Below are 18,204 nucleotides of genomic sequence, written 5' to 3'. Positions count from 1 at the left end.
GAAAAGATAAGCGCGCCAGATATAATCTGTTTGAATCTGTTTTGAATCTCCGTTATATCCGATCGACGAGCGCGCATGGCTGTCAAATGTAATAATCGAATCAGATCAGATCAATGAGAGATCAGTGAGAGATCGATAAAAGATCAACGAGAGATCAATGAGAGATCAATGACAGATCTTTACCTCTTTTCTTCGAGACTCCCTTCGATCGATCGATTCACAACACACATTACATATATTTCAACGAATTCGTCTAATGATCCATTCTCCGTTCGACTACAAGAATACTCGTTCATATTTCTCATTATCCGAGATCATTAATTATCATAGTTTAAAAATTGTAAAAAAAGCAGGTAGATTATCCGTGGAAGTTACGATATCAATAATATCGTAATGACGATATGACGCCAACAGATTACCTCTCTTTTTCAAGAAATTTTCTTTTTTTTTTCTCTCTTCTTTATCGCGTCAAAAGAATTTCAAGTTCGTATTTAAAGATTTTAAATGGAAAAATTCTATCTATTCTAATATTTTTTTACTACATTTTCTATGTTGTTACTTAATAACGCGAAGATTGACGCAGAAGATATAATATTTAAGACGCAATACGTTTTACTTTCTTTTTTTTTTTTTTTTTTTGTCAAATTGACTACCTTTCGATCGAAATCTTTTTATCGGAGTTTGCCGTTGCGAGTTTTGTCAACAAGTTTAAGCTTATGTGGAAAAATTGTAAATCATCGATGCGTACGATTATATCTTTGTAAAGTTAAAAGAATAAGATATACGATCGATATAGAATTTGAAGTGAGATAACATTGAGTGGTCGATGAAATTGATTCTTGTCTTTTGATCGATCGCATGCTTATACGTACAGAATTATCCAGATTGAGGAGGAAGAGGAGAGAGAGAGAGAGAGACAGAGAGAGGGGAGAGAGAGAGATTTTTGTTCGTTTTAAGAAATATCGCTCGATCGATTCGACATCTGACTATCTCAAACGATCTCATCTATAAAAAATATACATTTAATAGAACGTTCGAAACAATATCATTTTGCTTTTGTTAAAAGACGTGTCGGACGATAATAGATATTGAGAATAAGAAAAAAGAAGAGCGTTAGAAAAAATTTTGGATAAAACACGACGAAAAAGTGTGATCGTAGCGATGGTAGATAAGGGAATACGCGGCGTGGTATAGAGCTGGCAGGTACATGGTTGCGATACGAAACAAGATAATCGTTTAAATAAGACGCATGAACGCGCGTACAAACATGCACGACCGCCAAAGCCGGTAAGAATTCTAGCAAGAAATACGGGCATGCGTGTTGTCCCATGAAAAAGAATAGCGAGGAGAATTCATCAATGACCTTGAGAGTGTCCCCCACCCGTTGCCACATCTTATTACCATTGCTATTCTCGTTTTCTCTTAAGAAGAATCATACCATTTGACGAGGAACCGACAACGCCCATACCATGCTTTCGCAGCAACGCATGCGCCCATGTGTCACCCATGGATCGTTACGAGATCTTGCCTCGACGATAATACTTTATTTATCGATAATACTTATTTATTTGAATTCGAAAGTAAGGTATAATAGGAGAATATTTACCCAGACGAGCACTTGAAATTTCTTCTTAAATATAAGTATAATCGTGGAAGGCACACACTAACGAGAAAACAATAATTTTTTCTACCGTATCCATATATAAGACCAACAATGCTCACGAGTCACTGTATATACCAATGGTAAAAGGCGACAGGATCTCAGGCGTTGGTTAAAGCGACGCATCGATACGTCGAGGACGTCGCTAGAATCGATCCTCGAAATTGGATTAATATTCGAAAAGCGCGAAATTGAAAACATCGATGGGATATGGTTAAAATGTTAGTGACGATCGACGTCGAGTTTAAGATTCGACGTTGTTTCTAAGTATTACGTAAACACACGTTATCCGACGATTTATCGTCAGAAGAAAAGAATTTGATTAGCTCGAAAGCGAGACACGATAATAGTTTATGTCGTTGTTAATTACATTCGGTTTTATATTTGAACTTATAAAAAAGAAAAGATATTTCGTCGACTTTTTTAAAAATAAATCCAAGAGTTCGCCGTGACGATTATATTTCGTAGCGATAAGAGAAGACTATAGGTTTCCTGTACGTTCTACGTCAAAAATTGAGATTTTTCTCGGATATTACCACATCCATATCCGTGGATCTAAATCTCGATAAAAAAAAAAAAAAAAAAAAAAAAAATGGGTATCGAGTGTTTTTAGTGATTTTCACTTGGTTCGTCTTGATTTTAAGATTGCGCACATCGACGTGATACAATATAAATCGTTCGAATTGCGTCATTTTATTAAACGCAATATAAAGATTTCGATACGATTGATTTTTCGATAATTATTTCAATGGCCGCGTATTAAATAACTCACCAAAAAGAAGAATTACCGTTCGAGTTAAAGAGGCGTATTAAACGATTATATATCGCGCACGAAACTGACTGGAAAATCCAACGAATTCGTATCATCGACGCATGCTCTTCGATAAGATTACTTGCTTTGGAAGGTATTTCAAGCCAATGGAAATAAATACCTAAATTTAACCTTCCGCGATTTTTCAACGGTTGTTCGACGACGAATAACATTTCCGATAGTCTCTTACCATTCTAACGTATAAACGTAACTAGAATCTTATATCTTATATATGTATTATCGTATTGGAATCCTTTTCTTCTTCGGCATTGGAGTAGAGTTCGAGTAAGAGTAATTGGGTTAAAAAAAATATATTGGCAGTTCTTACTCACAATTAGACTTTATCTTGTATAAAGATTCGATCCAAATAGATATTATGTCAGAAAAAATGTTTCATTATTATCGTTAATTATCGTCGTTATTAAACGTGTGACCACTAAAAGATTAATACGATTTTTAATGAATGATAAGGTACATTCCATGAAATAGATAAGCAACGATACCGTCTACGCGTATTCTCCTCCTATCCTTTGATTCCTACGAAAAGAGTACAAATGTTGTAAATTTTACTTTTAAATATGACTAATGCGCGGAGGATGCATACATATATGCTAAAAAATTCAAACTGTCCTCTCCTCTTGTCAAGCCTTTTCGAAATGTCTCGGTGAAAAGGTTGCCCTCCGAAATTCTTCTCTATGATCGCAACACTTATCATTAGGATATCCCTTTTTACACAGATCACAGCCGCAAATGGGTTCTCGAGGCTCTTCGTGATAAGGTGGACAAGGAGCAGGTTTCGTTTCGCAACAGCAAGGAGCACAAGGATCCTGTCGTGAGATAAGACTGATTCACAAGAAAATTTCTTTTGAAACGTCAAACGAATAAACGTTGCTGGAAGCTAGATCGTCTTCTAATAGTTAACGCGCATTAACCTGCATTTTAATGAAACAACAAGATGGTTCCTGTGGCGGACACATTCGACTAGGTATTATGTAACCCTGTGGTTGTCGATCTGGATCTTTAAATTTCTCTCTCTCCGCTATATCGATACGAGGATCGGTAGGAGCGTCGGTACGTGGATCGGCACGTGCGTCGGCACGTGCATCGGTACGTGCGTCGGTAGGAGCGTCGGTACGTGGATCGGCACGCGCGTCGGTACGCGCGTCGGTACGCGCGTCGATACGTACGTCGGTACGTACGTCGGTACGTGCGTCGGTACGTGCGTCGGTACGTGCGTCGGTACGAACGTCGGTAGGAGCGTCGGTAGGAGCGTCGGTAGGAGCGTCCGTAGGAACGTCGATACGAGCATCTATACGAGCGTCTATACGAGCATCAATACGATCGTCGGCACGAGCGTCGGTATCAGCGTCCGTACGTGGCTCCGTTCGTATATCGGATTTTCCTTCGGGAATAATTAGCTGACTTTCGTCCTTCTTTCTTCTCCAAGGACAGGCCGATTTGATTTGCTCTGTACTCCATCGAATACCTCCATTTACTGACAATTACAAATATACGATTAAGATACGATACAATAGCTCGATACGTGACAAAATATTCTTCTTTACCGGTATAAAACATTCGTTCCACGATATTCGATCGCGGTTTGTCTTCCATGCTGATGGACGATGACAATGGTGTCCCTCGAAACTTTGGGACCTGCCGTATCGATCAGAGTCCCATTTTTTTTAAGATGATGCAAAAAATTTAATTTTATACGTTACAGCCGAAAATGTAAATGGTTGAACGGATGGATGCTCGATATATCGATTATTTCTTACGAGTCGATCTACTCGGAGACGCGAAAGATACGAATACATTTTTTTGTAAATTCTATCAATTAAGAACGTTCGTCGATCAATCGATCAAACGAATATCTTCGAAATGATATGCCTCGTGGATCGTTATACACTTTTTATTTTTCTCGCGTTATATGTTGCCGCCAATAATATCAAAGTATCAGCGCCATCGAAATCGACGCACAGATAAGAAATACATGTGGGTTATAAAATTGAAATACGTATAGGGACCCTCTGGCGTGTATCGACGCGAACTGGATCGCAATTGAAAGGATCGTGAATGGAAACCAATCAAAGAGCGAACGAAACGCATCTCTCCCCGCTCCAAGAACGTTCGCGAAAAAAGAGACTTCCGTTCTACGTAACACGTACTCCGCGACTTTGTCTTCATTTCGCGCAGCGTGGCTCCGTTTTTCTTTAACGAGTTCGTGAATTTTGAGGTTAAGCGCGACGTTCACGAGATAAAAGATGACGGATAAAAACAATTACAGTGTACAGCTGGATCCGGAAACAAAAATGTATTGTACGTTGCATTTGTTCAAAAACGTAGAAAACACTGCTGAAATAAGGAAAAAAGTTATCTCTGGCGATCTCGCATGTTGCATTCTGAAACCTGCGTATATAGCGGATCCATTTCAGATTGTAGTAGCCGCCAATAAAGCGGCTATCAATGAAAGTTGCAATCGGTTGATTACAAAAAACAAATCTACAGAGATCCTGTTTTATCTCTCAATAACCAAAAATATATCGAAATCGTTAACGGACTTCGGAGCAAGCGACAACGATAAGAATATATTGGTCGTAACGATTCACGAAGCAGAGGAACGAGACACCGTATCAAAAATGATCGTCGATAACATAAAAGGGGAAAGACTAGCGTTAGAGGAGCTGAAAGAATTGACAAATTTGGAACTTGCAAAGAGATATTATAAAATCGATAACGAGGAACTAAATGTATCCACTTGTACGGATTCGATAATATCTAGGATCGCTTGCAAAGACTTTTCTTCGTCGAGATCGTAACAGGTCGCATCAGAAGTGAGAAAAGATCGTCGACGATAGATTCGTATAAGTTTAAAAAGTAACGAAAAGAAAACGCAAAATGCAAAATGTTCTATGCTTACCAAACCAAATTGATATTTTATTTTATTCCTTCCGTTTAAGGAAGTCGACTAACTCTAACATAAGAACACAATAGAACGTATATAGAACCAAACTCGAATCGCAGTTTATATCTTTAAATCGACTAAAGCGAATATTTCGCTTTTCATCGCGCTCGAGTGAAGTTTTCAACAAAGATTTCAAGTTCTATAGCACGAAACAACGAGAATCCAAGTTGCATCGGTACTACTACGCCGATCGAAAGGACGTTTTACCGTATCGTATCGTACCACTGACGTTTCGTAGATCTCATTTCAGAATCTAGAATCCAGCTACGAGAAAACATCTTCGTCGTCTCTGTAAGAACATAAAGATTTAATCAATTTTCATATTCCCTTTGAAACACGTCTTTGCGAAACGGACAACCGGTACATCGGAAGCAACTTGCGGGTTTCTTTACAGTCCGGGTGCGAGACGGCTGTAAACGAATGGTTGTTAGGTCAAAGGAAAGCAGGGTAGCTCACGTTAGTCGGAAACATCTTTTGCTTTTTTTATTATTATTGTTATTATTATTATTATTATTTTTATTCACTCATAAATAAGGCCAAAGATGCGTAGAAAACAATCATAATATCCGCGAGGATACAGGACGAGTCAAATCCTGCGGAATTAAACGACGATTTAAAGAGAACACCTTTAAAGAGCACGCGACGTTTGTAAAATACGGAGACTTTGTTAGGAATACCTTGGTAGACTGCACATTTCGCATATTGAAAATTCTGCGCCGTTGATAAAAGTGCAATGAGGACAAGTCCACAATTCTTGGTCGGCGGACGAATTCGCGGCAGCTTCCGTGCCAACCGCTACGCTGGTACTAGCTGCTGGCAACGAAGAAGATGGTCTAATCGTGCCGCTATTAAACGGTACTTGCGCAATTTGCGACGTAGACGCTGCGGTCGCTGATATCAACTGTTCCACCGTTGCCCAATGTTCCGAACGCGCCCACTCCATTGCCATTTGTTTATCTTTGTTGCGTACGGCTTCGAGCAACGGTACCATGTGATCCTTAAATTTGTCAAAATAAACGAAAAAAAAAAAAGGTTAATTCGCATTTGGCACGTGACGCAATCGTCGAAGAAACATTGCCGCGTACCTTCATGGGCAACATGTCCATGGTAGTAATGAACAAGAGCAAGTGGAAATCTGAAATCGCTTCGAGAAATTGGTCCGAATTAAATTGCTGCATATAGGCGCATAACGAACGAAACTCTTGAACTTGTCCATCGATCAATCTGTAATCAAACGCTCCGTTACTATGTCTTTTTCTTTTTTCTAAGCGAGATATTACGACGAATTACCTGTTTTCGATCAGGAACGGAGTAATATCGTCGTTCGCGTAAAAAGTAAATTGAGGAGTGAGAGGCGTGGACGCAGGTACGTCCACTAATAAATATTCCACGGGAAGAGGTCTTGCTAGCCTTGGTACTTCATTACCATAGCTGTCCTTCTCCTAAAAAGAAAGAGAATATCGTAAAACGAATATCAGAATAAAAAAAAAAATGAAGGATGTTGGAAGGAAAAGGGGAAAGGGCGGGAAAACGTTGCAATCGCGTATCGAACTTTAAGGCGAATCCAACGGCGTTGGAGATAAACGAAACGTGCGCGCGCACGACGCATGAGAAAGAAAGATCGAGAAAGGGGAACGACGAAGATTCGAAGAAGGACCGATGGTGTCGCCGCAATGCGAGGAATCGTCCAAATGACGCACGCGAAATATCACTGTCCGATTGGTCGATGGCAAGAGAAAGGAGAAAGAGAAAGGAAGATGGAAGGATCGAGACAGAGAGAACGAGGGTGAGAAAAGGAGAGAGAGAAAGAGCAACAGCGTAAGCGGAGGAGTGCGCGGCTGTGGTGCGTGTGTCGGTCGGTCGGTCGGTCGTCGCCGCTATGCTAGTGGTTAGTTTAGTGAACCAAACATCATGATGTGGCAAAACGTTCTCACGAGCTAAAAGCTGGAGTAACGCCGCGTTAACCGGCGCGCCGTCGTTATGTTATCCACAATAACTCACGAGGTTCGATAAAAAGCGTAAACATTGTTAAACGCGAAAAGTACAAACAAACAAACACAAGCAAACAAAAAATCTCCGCGACTAGAGTTTCACGGCAAGGAAAACGACGACGACGACGACGACCACGGCGACGGCAACGATAACAGCGACGACGACGACGACGACGACGACGACGACGACGGCGACGAGGACAAGGACGACGACAAGGAAAACAACGTACGGTCACCGGTACTATTGCTACGGCTACGACGACGACGACGACGACGAAGACGAAGACGACGACGACGACGACGACGACGACGAAGACCACGACGACGAAGACGATCACGACGACAACGGTGGCAGCGGCAACGGCGACGACGACGGCGACGACTCGTTCGTGCTTCTATGTTCGCAAGTGGGATTCCGCGCTATGTCAGTCCCGATGTAAATTAAAGTTGTATCGTATGCGTTGGAGTGAGAGAATTACGCGAAGAAGATATAACCACCCTTGCAACGATATATCTCGGAAGTGACGAGTGTCAACGATCAGCCTCCATCGCGCGGTAAGGAGACGATCACGAGCGTATACACGGTACGAAGCATTAAGATGATTCTAATAGAAGACGTTCTTATAAGAGAAAGAGTGTACCTCCCCTTTCTTTTCCTATGCATATTGCGTATAACGAGAAGGAGAGAGCGGAGAGAGGAGAAGAGAGACGGGAAGAGCGAGCATGTATGAACATATACGTCTCTACGTAAGCGGGAAGGCAATATGGCGCGCGGGCGCGCGTAAAATAGCGATGGGAGGGGAAAGAGAGGGAGAAGCGAGACGAAGCGCGCGTAAGCGACACGACGGAGGAGAGAAGAGGAGGCGCGTTCCCGCGGATTCCCTCGCTGCTGACACGTAGTAACTACTTTGTGAATCTCTTTGTCGTTCGGGAGAGAGAACGCGTGCCGACCGATAAGTCGCGGGAATCCACGCGTCGTCCGATCCGCGATCGTTTATCGGCTCTCTCTCTCTCCCCCCCCCCTTCTCTGGCTCTCTCCCTCTCCCTCTGGTTTCGTTTCTACTCGTGCGGTGCTCGTCGCCGCGATATGCCTGCCTGCCTGCTTGCCTGCTGCCTGCCTGTCTACGTATACGACGAGGTATTCGAGTAGCGATAGAAAAGTGCGGTATTCGATACGTTCTTCCCTTATCGGATCTCCTCTTCGCCCCTTCTTCTCGCGTCGAACATCGTCGCGTTAACGAATGGCGAGTGTACCAAGTGTGACTTGGGCGATTCGAATCCTACTTGTTTTCCCCCCTCCAAATCCTATTCCTTTCTCTCTTTCGTGGCACACGCATAAGCGCGCGCGCGCGCGCGCACCAACACTATTCTCTCGCTCGCTCGCTGTACTTTCTGGGATAGCACCGTGTAGCTTTTGGCGCGATTTCACGCGCACGCGCTTTCCACGCGCGAAAAAATGTCATTTTTCGATCGTTCGTGTCGATTTGCTTTCGTAATGACTTCGTCGACGAATAGACTGTTCCGTGACGGACGATGACGTCTTCTTCGAACCTTCGAGAGTATATAATTTAGTTTGTACGGCGAACGTGCGATTGGATTCGACGATAGTACCGGAAAACATCCTTTGAAAATGCGCGTTCTCCTTTCTCGGTTTACATCTTCGCCGAAAGAACGGTTCTTCGTTTTGCCGCGGCCGACATGTGTTTACGAGAGCGATGCACGTGGTCGCACGCCGTATTCTTCGATCGTTCGTCCGAGAAGATACACGATCGGAATAATCTTGCGATCGTAAGAAAATTGTTTTCGATAATACGATTTACGCGAATGTTTCGAAACGTTCTAAAGAACATGATCGTCCTCGCCGGAGGAGACACGTACAAAACGACTCGAAATACTCTTTGGACGCAAAGTTCGAACGAACAAAGAACGGTGATACGCTCTACTTTTTTCTTATTCGTAAAGGATAACAGTAGTAAATAAAAGTGAAATTCGGTGATTCGGCTTGGTGCAAACAATATGTATAAGAATAAAGTGAAATGTATTGCAACAACGCGTACAAAGTATTTTATCAAAAGAGCCATTTTTTGGAACGATCTGCCAACTTTTTTATTTCATTGAACGAATTAGAAGAAGAAAGAAATAAGAGTAGTCCTTTTTGCGGCAGATATCCATCGTATAGATCTAACGCGTACATAACGAGTTAACGATTTAAAAAAATAACAGAGATTGAAGTGCGTTACATTTTATATAAAGAGAGAGAGAGATTCTACGTCCAGCAAGCTGCGCTGCCCTTTCTGCGGTTTTGATTATATCTCTCCTTTCTATCCATAGAGCGAATTCTCTAGCCGTTGAAATCGTCTCAAATCGCTTTGGACTCGTCGAAAGGATAAATATCATAGTTTTGCTTCGCGATACAAAATCTGATTGATTCGAGTAAAAGAGAAGAAAGTAAATAAGTTTGACGTACAGTCTTCTAACGTTACTCAGTAGTCGACTCTTTTTCCTTTCGATAAGAGAAAAGTTTCTCGAAACGGTCTTGTAGTTTCTTCCATACGATTGCATAGAAATAATGGAATGCCGTTGTGCTTTCAGATGTTGGATCCAAGCGTATTGACGGATTTGGAGGAGCTGACGCTTTGCAATTACTGCAAGCAGAAGTACAACGATGCAGAGCAATGTCCGAAATATCTTAGCTGCAAACACTACTTCTGCTTGCGTTGCATAGAAAACAATTTGTTAAAGGGGCGTGATCTATTCTGTGCGCACTGTTGGAAGAGGACCGATCTCGGAGATCAAGGACCGGACGCTTTGCCGACTCATTCTCCGCTCCTTGCCCTAGCCAACAACTTGTCTCATTTAAAGATCACATCGAACAGCACGTCTAATAAATGCGTCGACAAAGAGAGAAAGGTATAATGAAGCGCGTAAAGCGAAGATACATCGCGTCTATCGGAGAGACAGAGAGAGAGAGAGAGAGAGAGAGAGAGAGAGAGAGAGAGAGAGAGAGAGAGAGAGAGAGAGAGAGAGAGAGAGAGTCCGGTTTTCTTTAGAAATCGTTGTATTCGATTTTAGATTATGGCCGCTTGCCTTCGTTAACATTGTTCTTAGACGCTTAAAAACAAAATTCTTGGGCACATACGTGCATTACAAAGAGGAAAGAGTTACGAGTTTCGCGCAAGCTACGAAGCCATATCGAGAGATTCTCGTGGTAATAGGATCACGTTATACGACGTTACTTTTTCCTTTGCGTGGTGGCGCACTTTGTCCCTTTGCTACGTTCTCACGCTGTTTTTCATTTTTCGACTACGAATTTGACCTTTTTTTACATTTTTTTTCACAGCCTCTTTCACATAGCCTCTTTTACCAAAATTTTATTCCATCGCTAATAACGAAGCAACAAATCTATCATAAGATTAATTTCTTTGCAGAGTGAAAATTGTCACACTCATGGAATGCCTTTGGCTCTTTGGTGCGCAACATGCTGTACGGCACTTTGCAGAGCGTGTGCAACGCCTCAAGAACATCCGGGACATCAGATTAAGTCGCAAACCGATGCCAAAGAACAACTTATATCCGATGTAAGTAGTCTCTCTATCTTCCTCTCCATTCCTCTCTCGTGGGAAAAGATAATCTCCGATGTGCGTAAGCCCTATCGCGCATCGTGGGCCTTAATTTTGAATATCGGAGCCTCGGCGAAAGATCTTTCAACAACGGCAACTTGTCGATAGGTCCAATTGGAACTAGTCGCCATGGGGAAGCTGTCGAACGAGATACAAAGACTGGCAATGCAGCAACGAGAATTCTTAATAAAAGTTTTGGAGGCGTGTGTAACGCTGAAGACGCACGTGGAAACGGATCTACAAAACGGTTGGAGTCATTTTCCAGAAATTACGGATGCCCGTGAAACTTTAGGAAAAGCAAAGGCCAGTCTGTCGATGATCGATAGCCCTAGCGATGTTTACAGCTTGCACTCTCAATTGATCGTCGAGAAGCAAAGGTTGCAATCCAAGTACCAAGAGATGATGTTGCAATGTCAGCTGGACGATCTGATAGGAAATTCCGGAGTCGTTTTCGACTTTGCTCTTTTGAAACAAGCGTTGGCGGGTATACATACAGGAGAATCGATCGTTTCTCAAACCTCTGGTAACGGCGGTAGATTGGCCAATCATCTGACGGCTTCGCAAAATCCTATACTGTTCCTCGCGAATTATTGTATGTCGCAATTGTACTCGAGACACCTCGTTAGCAAGCAACACATGCAGAATGGCTCGATCGAGTATCATTCGGGTATGATGGGCCCGCAACAAGCTCCACCTGGGCCGGTTCACGTTCATCAAGGTCCACCACAGCCGTCTCAAAACAATCCTCAGCAACAGCAGCAGTCGCAATCGCAACAGCAGCTTCTTATCCCACCCGGTTCGCCGTCCGTAAAGCCCGTTCCACCTGCACCACCTAACGCCATGTTGCATCCGCAACAACAGTCGACGTTTATGCCAGAAGCAGTCGGCGCTAGCGGGGCAAGTCTGGTAACCGTCCACTCGTCCCCTCAACCACCGTCCACAGGAATGGCGGCGTCTCTTCGTGGCCCATCCAATCCCTATCCGCTTTACTACTTCAATATCGAAGTAAATGGATCTCCTCACGGTCGTATCGTCATCGAAGTGAGACCGGACGTCGCGCCAAAGATGGCGAAGAATTTTAGCGTGTTAGCGACCGGTGAGGTCGGAGTCGGTTACAAGGGATGTACGATATTCCAATGCTGGGAAGGAGAGTCAGTGATCACGGGAGACTTTGAGCTTAATAATGGTCGAGGAGGCAGGAGCATATTCGAAGATGGGTACTTCATGCCAGACGACACAAAGTTTCCAGCGGTCAGAGGAACCGTGGGAATGAGAAGAACGCAGAAGCGTCACGATAATCTCGGCATGGTGGGCTCTCAGTTTCGAATCATCCTACAAGAAATGCGAGGATTCACGGGAATCTTTGGCCACGTCGTGGAAGGGCTCGATCTAGTTGAAAAGATATCAACGTTTGGTGATCAGACTGGCAAGCCTACTAAGAATATTCTAATTACGAACTGTGGTAAATTGTAACGGCTTCTCCATTACGTTTGGTACCGAATGGTAACGAATACCTAATCATACCTTACGTTTTTTCCCGTTCTAGGTAAACTAAAGGAAGTGTCGCGACGGTGTCACCGAGAGAAAATCAAAAAGAAAAAAAAAAGAAACGGGCTTCTTATGCATATTCTTTTTTTTCGTTTTTTTTTTTTCCTAGGTGCGGTATAGGAAAGTCATACCGACGATAATATGTATGGAGAATCACGCGCGTATACGTAATATCTAACGAAAAGATATTAAATCTCCATACGTAAGTTCTCATTGGAAGACACCGTCGCGACATATAGTTCCAAACAAATCGCGATGCTCCGTATGAAATCACACAACTTAATTAACTATTTACAATAGAATCTAAAGATGTTGAATCTATTTTTAAACGTGGACGCGTTAGAGAAAATGCTGCTACTACTAATGATGATGATGATGACGACGACGACGACGACGACGACGACGACGACGACGACGACGACGACCACGACGACGACGACGACGATGACGACCACGACGACGATGACGACGACGACGACGACGACGACGATGATGACGATGATAAAGATATGAAAGAAAGAAGAAAAAAAAAATAAATATCCATATTTTGCTATTGATCGGGAATCACGAAGATTCTATGTCTACAATAACGACGATGATCGACACATACGTACCTCAGATCGATCGTGATATCGATACGACTTCTAGCTGTACGGTATTTGTTTTAGAAGAGGTTCGACGTTTATTTTTGGCTATCGGCGTATTGCTACGTATAGTTTATAGAGCGTGTCGCGCGCTGCGGAGTGAAAAGTCACGTGGTATGTCAGGAAGAAAGAGAAAGGTGACAGCGAAACTTCGGCGTGCGCTTCTAATGTCTTAGGTCGTAGATAGTATAAATCGTGTAAACGGGAAATAACTAAGAAATCTTTTTTTGTTTTGTTTGTTTTCTTGAGACAGACGTGCTTACGTGTGTATTTTCTGCGTACACACGTATACACGTGAACAAAAGAAAACATATTAAGGTCGGGGATTAAAATAAGGGTCGAAAGACGCGCTTGACTTCGAATTATCCGGTAACTGTGATTCCGTACGCAGGATCGTTTTAGAAGTTTAACAAAAACTATCGAACGATACGTAGGCAAGTAAGAAGACAATTCCGTTTCGTCGTCTTATAAACGATCGCGTATCGTTCCATTCCGGGAGGAAGAGAAAGGAGCCAAAAGGGAAAAAAAAAAAGAATTATTTGGGCGTTAAACGTTTATCCGAATAGCATAGAAGGAACGATGAAGAAATATTTTGGGTCCCACCGAGTGAGGCTCCAAGAGATTATTCCCTTTTTGCTCTTTCTGTCGACTAGTAAAGTCGTCGTAAATTAACTGTATTTAAGGTTAGATCTCAACATGCAAATGTATACAAGGCCTAACTACTACTATGTAGACCGTAAGCCTCATCATCTGATCCAGAAGACAAAACGAGTGGAATTAATGAATACATACGTACAAACATACACACACACACACACAACACGCAGAGATAAATACGTACACGCATATACACGGTCACACACATATACATATTAAACGAAATCATTCCTCGATGCTGTATATCGAAGTATTACGATAATGTAATGCGTTATAGTATTCGTCTAAATCCACGTAAAATCCCATCGTTATATATCGTACTATCTCGTGTACAACGCGTGCGAGTGACGCGTTTCTAAAAGGAAAAAAAAAAAAAAAAAGGAACGTGTAAGAACGAAATGTGCGTTAAAATGGCAAGGCACATTACTTTCACACGTATGTAGGTACATATATGCACGCCCTCGTCGTCGCGGTTGCCTTTTTTGAAGAGAGCCTCATTCGATGTTGAACTTGAAAGTTTTAACACTTGTTGATTAGCTGAATAATGCGTCGCGTGCGATAGGAACGCATTATCGCGGCGACGAACGAATGTAAGAGAGAATTGCCGTTAGAATAATTACACGAAAGAAAAAAAATTACACGCATACGAAAAAGAAACGAACAAACAGCAAGCACGCACGCAGGCACACAACACACACACACACACACACACACACATACACAAGAAATACGTACGACGATAAGGAGGGTGCTCGTGCTCTCGGGTAAATTTTTCTCGTTTCGGTGCAAAGAAACAAAGCGAAAGCCGAATAATAGTATAGTATAATTTTTTTCTCCAGCTGAGAAGAAAAAACATACGTAAACAAAGTTCGTATATATCACCGAAACGAGCGAATGCTACAAGACCCACCTCTATATACACAAAATGAAAAAAAATATCCCACACGCGCGCGTATATATACTACATATATTTTTATGAACGTGAGATGAGGTAACAACGCATAGCTTGTAATATCGATCTTAAACGACCGACATTGGTTTACCCTCGCCCCTCGCGTTCGAATTAAAAACGATTGAGCGGCTATAACTCTTATTAAGTTTTCCCTTGCGAATCTTCAAATTCCTTTTTCCTACCTCCGTATCCCGTGTCCTTCTATCTATCTCTTTGTTTACAACGACTTTCGTCTATACATCTATCTATCTATTTCTCTCTCTCTCTCTCTCTTTCCTCTTCCTTATCCCTACCCCTACCTCTCTCCTTCCTCCTATTACCTTAAGGCGTAATGAGCATTATAAAAAAAAATCGAAATATTTTGTTTATAGTCTACGGTAAGCGTATATCCGTAGGGCTCTCGCTTAAACAATTTTATTATTTCATTATACATGCGTACGAGATGAACGTTCGTTACCCAACTTAAATGTACTTTTAATCGATGAATTTTGAGTTATAAACTGTTTCTCCCTTTCAAACTTTGTGAGTAACTCTGAATACATTATCCTTTACCTACCTCCACGAGAACGCATACAAAGATACGATTGTGCGAGCGAAATAAGTCTTTAAGAGTATATAATTATAATTGAAGAGTATATAAATGATATCAAGTCACACACTCACCTTGTAGAAGACATCTGGAACATATTGTTTATCGGTCGATTCGATTACATAGCCCAGCTCCGGTGCATCTTTCGTAGGGACCAAACATGCATCGCGTACCAGTGCGGAACATTGATTTGATACTTGATAGCCTTCCATGTGAACCTGATTTTTATCATCGCCTGCAAATAGTAACGATAAAAAGTGTTATTACTGATTCGTACATAATATAGTTTTTTCTTCTTTTCCTTTTTTTAATTGCAATACGATAACGATACGATATATTTTCTGAATTTACCTGTAACGCAAACAGTTACGAACTTAGAACCAAAATAACCACTGGGTGAAAAACGACAAGGATTAAGAAATTGATTTTGGAAGTACCCTGCCATAATGCACTCTTGCGCCGATAAGAAATGGCTCTCTATATTTCGGACATGTTTCACCTAAACACATAACGTATTATGTATATCATACCGTTTCACTGCGACCAACGATCGTTGGTCGTTATGAAATGTGCTAAGGCTACGTATAACGTTATACCGTTCCTTTCTTCACATCATCGGCTATGAGATCCGTGAAGATCCATCCTATTCTCTTCAAATTGAGAGATCGAGCTAATTCGTCGACTAATGCCTCTTTCTCGTCTGGCAAAAGTTTTATAGAATCCTTTGTACTTTCCTGAAAGAGTCAAAAAATTGATACGGAATGGATTGGTAGACGATTTACTCGATATTTTATTTTATTATATTATTTGTAATACGTCGCACTCACTTGCGGAGGTTCGTATATAGCCGCGACAACTGCTCTGATCCCTAACGGTACATCCGTGTGTATCTCATATCGTCCGTATAAATATCCAATACGTTGATGACCGGTACTTCTCCAGTAGTTCAAAAAACGTTCGACTAAGCTAGCATTCTCGAACATGACGTTGTCTATGTGACGATAAGTTTGACGATTCAAAGTGATGGAGCTAGGTTGACACTTGCTACAAATACCCCTAGGCCATGGAGGATGATCTTTGCAACCAGTCTTTACTCGGCAGCATATGTCGTCTAATTGTATAAATTTGCCCCTGGAAAAATAATTGGAAAAATAGAATTCTATACGATTTTGTCTTTTATGACAGAGAGTTTTACCTATCAACGCCGGCAGTGAGTTTCCTGAGATACGAATGAAAGGATAAATGTTTAATATTTTGTTCCTTCATATAAAGCTCGTCGAAGGGTTCCAAAGGAGAGCAGTGTACGCAACATCCATTTACGCCATGACGACAACTGTGTACAAGAAGTGTATCATATGTGTATACGTATATATTTCTTTTCTTTCTCGCTACAGATATATTTCCATTCGCTTACAGTTTTTCATCGCGTTTTCTCTGTATTTTTCCATCTAGTTTCCACAATTGTTCATCTATGTCGTCTTCCGCCACATTTGGCAGGCTACGAAGCGAACCGATCACGTTTGAACTTTGCACGACACGGTTTGTATTGTTTCCTGCATCGGTCGGTCCTATTTGACGTTTCAAACGTTAGTATACATTTTCAACATAAAATTATAGACGTTACGAACCTGCGAAAGAATTATGTGAATTATTACTGGCAGATGGAGTATTCCAAAGCTGTGCGCCGTTAAATGGCACAAGGTAGAGCATATCGCCGTGCGAAAGACCTATCTCGGAAAGCGTTTTGCTGCGAGTACTTATGATTTCGTCTTGATGATTTCGTTGCTTGTAGAGCCCAAACGTAAAACTCTTCAAATTGAAAGCGTTAAACACCTGAAAGAATATAATCAAACGTAGACTTCGTTACCACGGGGCGTAAGAGAGGTATAATCAAGAATTAGGAAAACGTTAGATAAGCAATACCAACTTTTTCAAAGAGCGTAAAGACGACATCGGATAAATACACATCCACGCGCTTCGTCCCTTCCGACGACTGCACTCGTAGCGTCTACGAAGAATGAAACGTGTACACGATTAGAAAGGTTTTATTGCAGAATAATCAATATTGATTCGTTGGATAATTTGAAATTCTTTGAATAGGTGGAACAGAAATGACAACGCAGACGAATTCCTTTTATATAATTTTTTGGAACTTCTTAACAAGTTTATAGCGAACGGAATAGAATATTTTCAAATAAAAACATCTTGTCATTGGTCACGCGTACGTATATTTAAGAGAAATCCGTAAAGAATGGATGCAAAGAAAATTTCGGATCGCGAGATGACACAAGGTTTTGGAATTTCTTGTACGCTACTGCAATAATACCGCGTGGAACGGTCCCCTTATAATTACATGTGTAGGAAAAAGTAAATCATCGTTTAGTCGGGAAAGTCGGAGAAGCAAAAAAGCAGTTAACGAGTAGCATCCACCTTTTCGGAATCTTAACCGTTTATTCAGGATCAACTTACGATTTGTCTCGATTTTGACATTTCGCCGGTGTTGAGTAAAACATCAGCTGTTCAATCCGTTGTTCCTCTTGCCTGGGCAAACGCAAAGTCAGAAAATTCCCTAAGGAGACGCGAAAAAATTGTCGAGTCAACGTTCGATACCCTAACCTCTTGGCGCTCTCTCGTTTAACGGTATTAGTCGTATTTCGGGCGAGATTCGAGACGTTTTGTCTTTCGAAATAACGCTTCTCTCGATCGGTCCTTCCCAAATAAATTCACCTTTTGTTTCGAGGAGAAAAGAACGATCCCGAGAGACGCT

The 18,204-nt window shown here is 41.7% G+C and overlaps 3 protein-coding genes across 9 annotated transcripts; 2 read left to right on the top strand and 1 right to left on the bottom strand.

Annotated features, from left to right (window-relative positions):
• Positions 1–4,636: 4,636 nt before the first annotated feature.
• On the top strand, positions 4,637–5,771 carry LOC122638153 (EKC/KEOPS complex subunit TPRKB-like). Its single transcript, XM_043830902.1, has one exon. The coding sequence runs from the start codon at positions 4,736–4,738 to the stop codon at positions 5,288–5,290; it is 555 nt and encodes a 184-aa protein (XP_043686837.1). The 5' UTR covers positions 4,637–4,735; the 3' UTR covers positions 5,291–5,771.
• Positions 5,380–18,194, bottom strand: LOC122638143 (nuclear protein localization protein 4 homolog). 3 transcript variants are annotated; one of them, XM_043830876.1, is made up of 14 exons: positions 18,054–18,194; positions 17,907–17,978; positions 17,365–17,445; positions 17,066–17,270; positions 16,852–17,005; positions 16,633–16,770; positions 16,265–16,568; positions 16,034–16,171; positions 15,789–15,936; positions 15,512–15,672; positions 6,727–6,878; positions 6,522–6,660; positions 6,114–6,433; positions 5,380–5,725 (listed from the first exon to the last, which is right to left on the bottom strand). In XM_043830876.1, exons 2-14 carry the CDS (start codon positions 17,925–17,927, stop codon positions 5,701–5,703), a joined length of 1,986 nt encoding a protein of 661 aa, XP_043686811.1. In that variant the 5' UTR covers positions 17,928–17,978; positions 18,054–18,194; the 3' UTR covers positions 5,380–5,700. The 3 variants fall into 3 exon arrangements, with proteins under 3 accessions (XP_043686811.1, XP_043686810.1, XP_043686813.1); XM_043830875.1 differs by lacking the exon at positions 18,054–18,194 and having other exon boundaries at positions 5,380–5,630; positions 5,665–5,725; positions 17,907–18,046; XM_043830878.1 differs by lacking the exons at positions 5,380–5,725; positions 18,054–18,194 and adding an exon at positions 5,877–6,029 and having other exon boundaries at positions 17,907–18,046.
• Positions 7,743–15,366, top strand: LOC122638144. 5 transcript variants are annotated; one of them, XM_043830883.1, is made up of 4 exons: positions 7,743–7,982; positions 10,020–10,337; positions 10,856–11,005; positions 11,156–15,366. In XM_043830883.1, exons 2-4 carry the CDS (start codon positions 10,020–10,022, stop codon positions 12,518–12,520), a joined length of 1,833 nt encoding a protein of 610 aa, XP_043686818.1. In that variant the 5' UTR covers positions 7,743–7,982; the 3' UTR covers positions 12,521–15,366. The 5 variants fall into 5 exon arrangements, with proteins under 5 accessions (XP_043686818.1, XP_043686817.1, XP_043686816.1 ...); XM_043830882.1 differs by having other exon boundaries at positions 7,744–8,011; XM_043830881.1 differs by lacking the exon at positions 7,743–7,982 and adding an exon at positions 8,085–8,565.
• Positions 18,195–18,204: the final 10 nt, after the last annotated feature.

The sequence above is a fragment of the Vespula pensylvanica genome, chromosome 2 (assembly GCF_014466175.1).
Source record: "Vespula pensylvanica isolate Volc-1 chromosome 2, ASM1446617v1, whole genome shotgun sequence".
Classification (NCBI taxonomy): domain Eukaryota; kingdom Metazoa; phylum Arthropoda; class Insecta; order Hymenoptera; family Vespidae; genus Vespula; species Vespula pensylvanica.
Note: the sequence above shows the minus strand (reverse complement) of the source record. Positions and strands in the feature narration are given on the sequence as shown.

Bases quoted from the DNA above. Each gene is read 5' to 3' on its own strand.
- LOC122638153 (XM_043830902.1), top strand. From the start codon at position 4,736: ATGACGGATAAAAACAATTACAGTGTACAGCTGGATCCGGAAACAAAA.
- LOC122638144 (XM_043830879.1), top strand. From the start codon at position 9,252: ATGTTTCGAAACGTTCTAAAGAACATGATCGTCCTCGCCGGAGGAGAC. The intron at 9,357-10,019 runs GTGATACGCTCT...TTGTGCTTTCAG, and splicing joins GTTCGAACGAACAAAGAACG to ATGTTGGATCCAAGCGTATT. The intron at 10,338-10,855 runs GTATAATGAAGC...ATTTCTTTGCAG, and splicing joins GCGTCGACAAAGAGAGAAAG to AGTGAAAATTGTCACACTCA.
- LOC122638143 (XM_043830876.1), bottom strand. From the start codon at position 17,927: ATGTCAAAATCGAGACAAATC. The intron at 16,569-16,632 runs GTAAAACTCTCT...TTATTTTTCCAG, and splicing joins CTCACTGCCGGCGTTGATAG to GGGCAAATTTATACAATTAG. The intron at 16,172-16,264 runs GTGAGTGCGACG...TGACTCTTTCAG, and splicing joins CTATATACGAACCTCCGCAA to GAAAGTACAAAGGATTCTAT.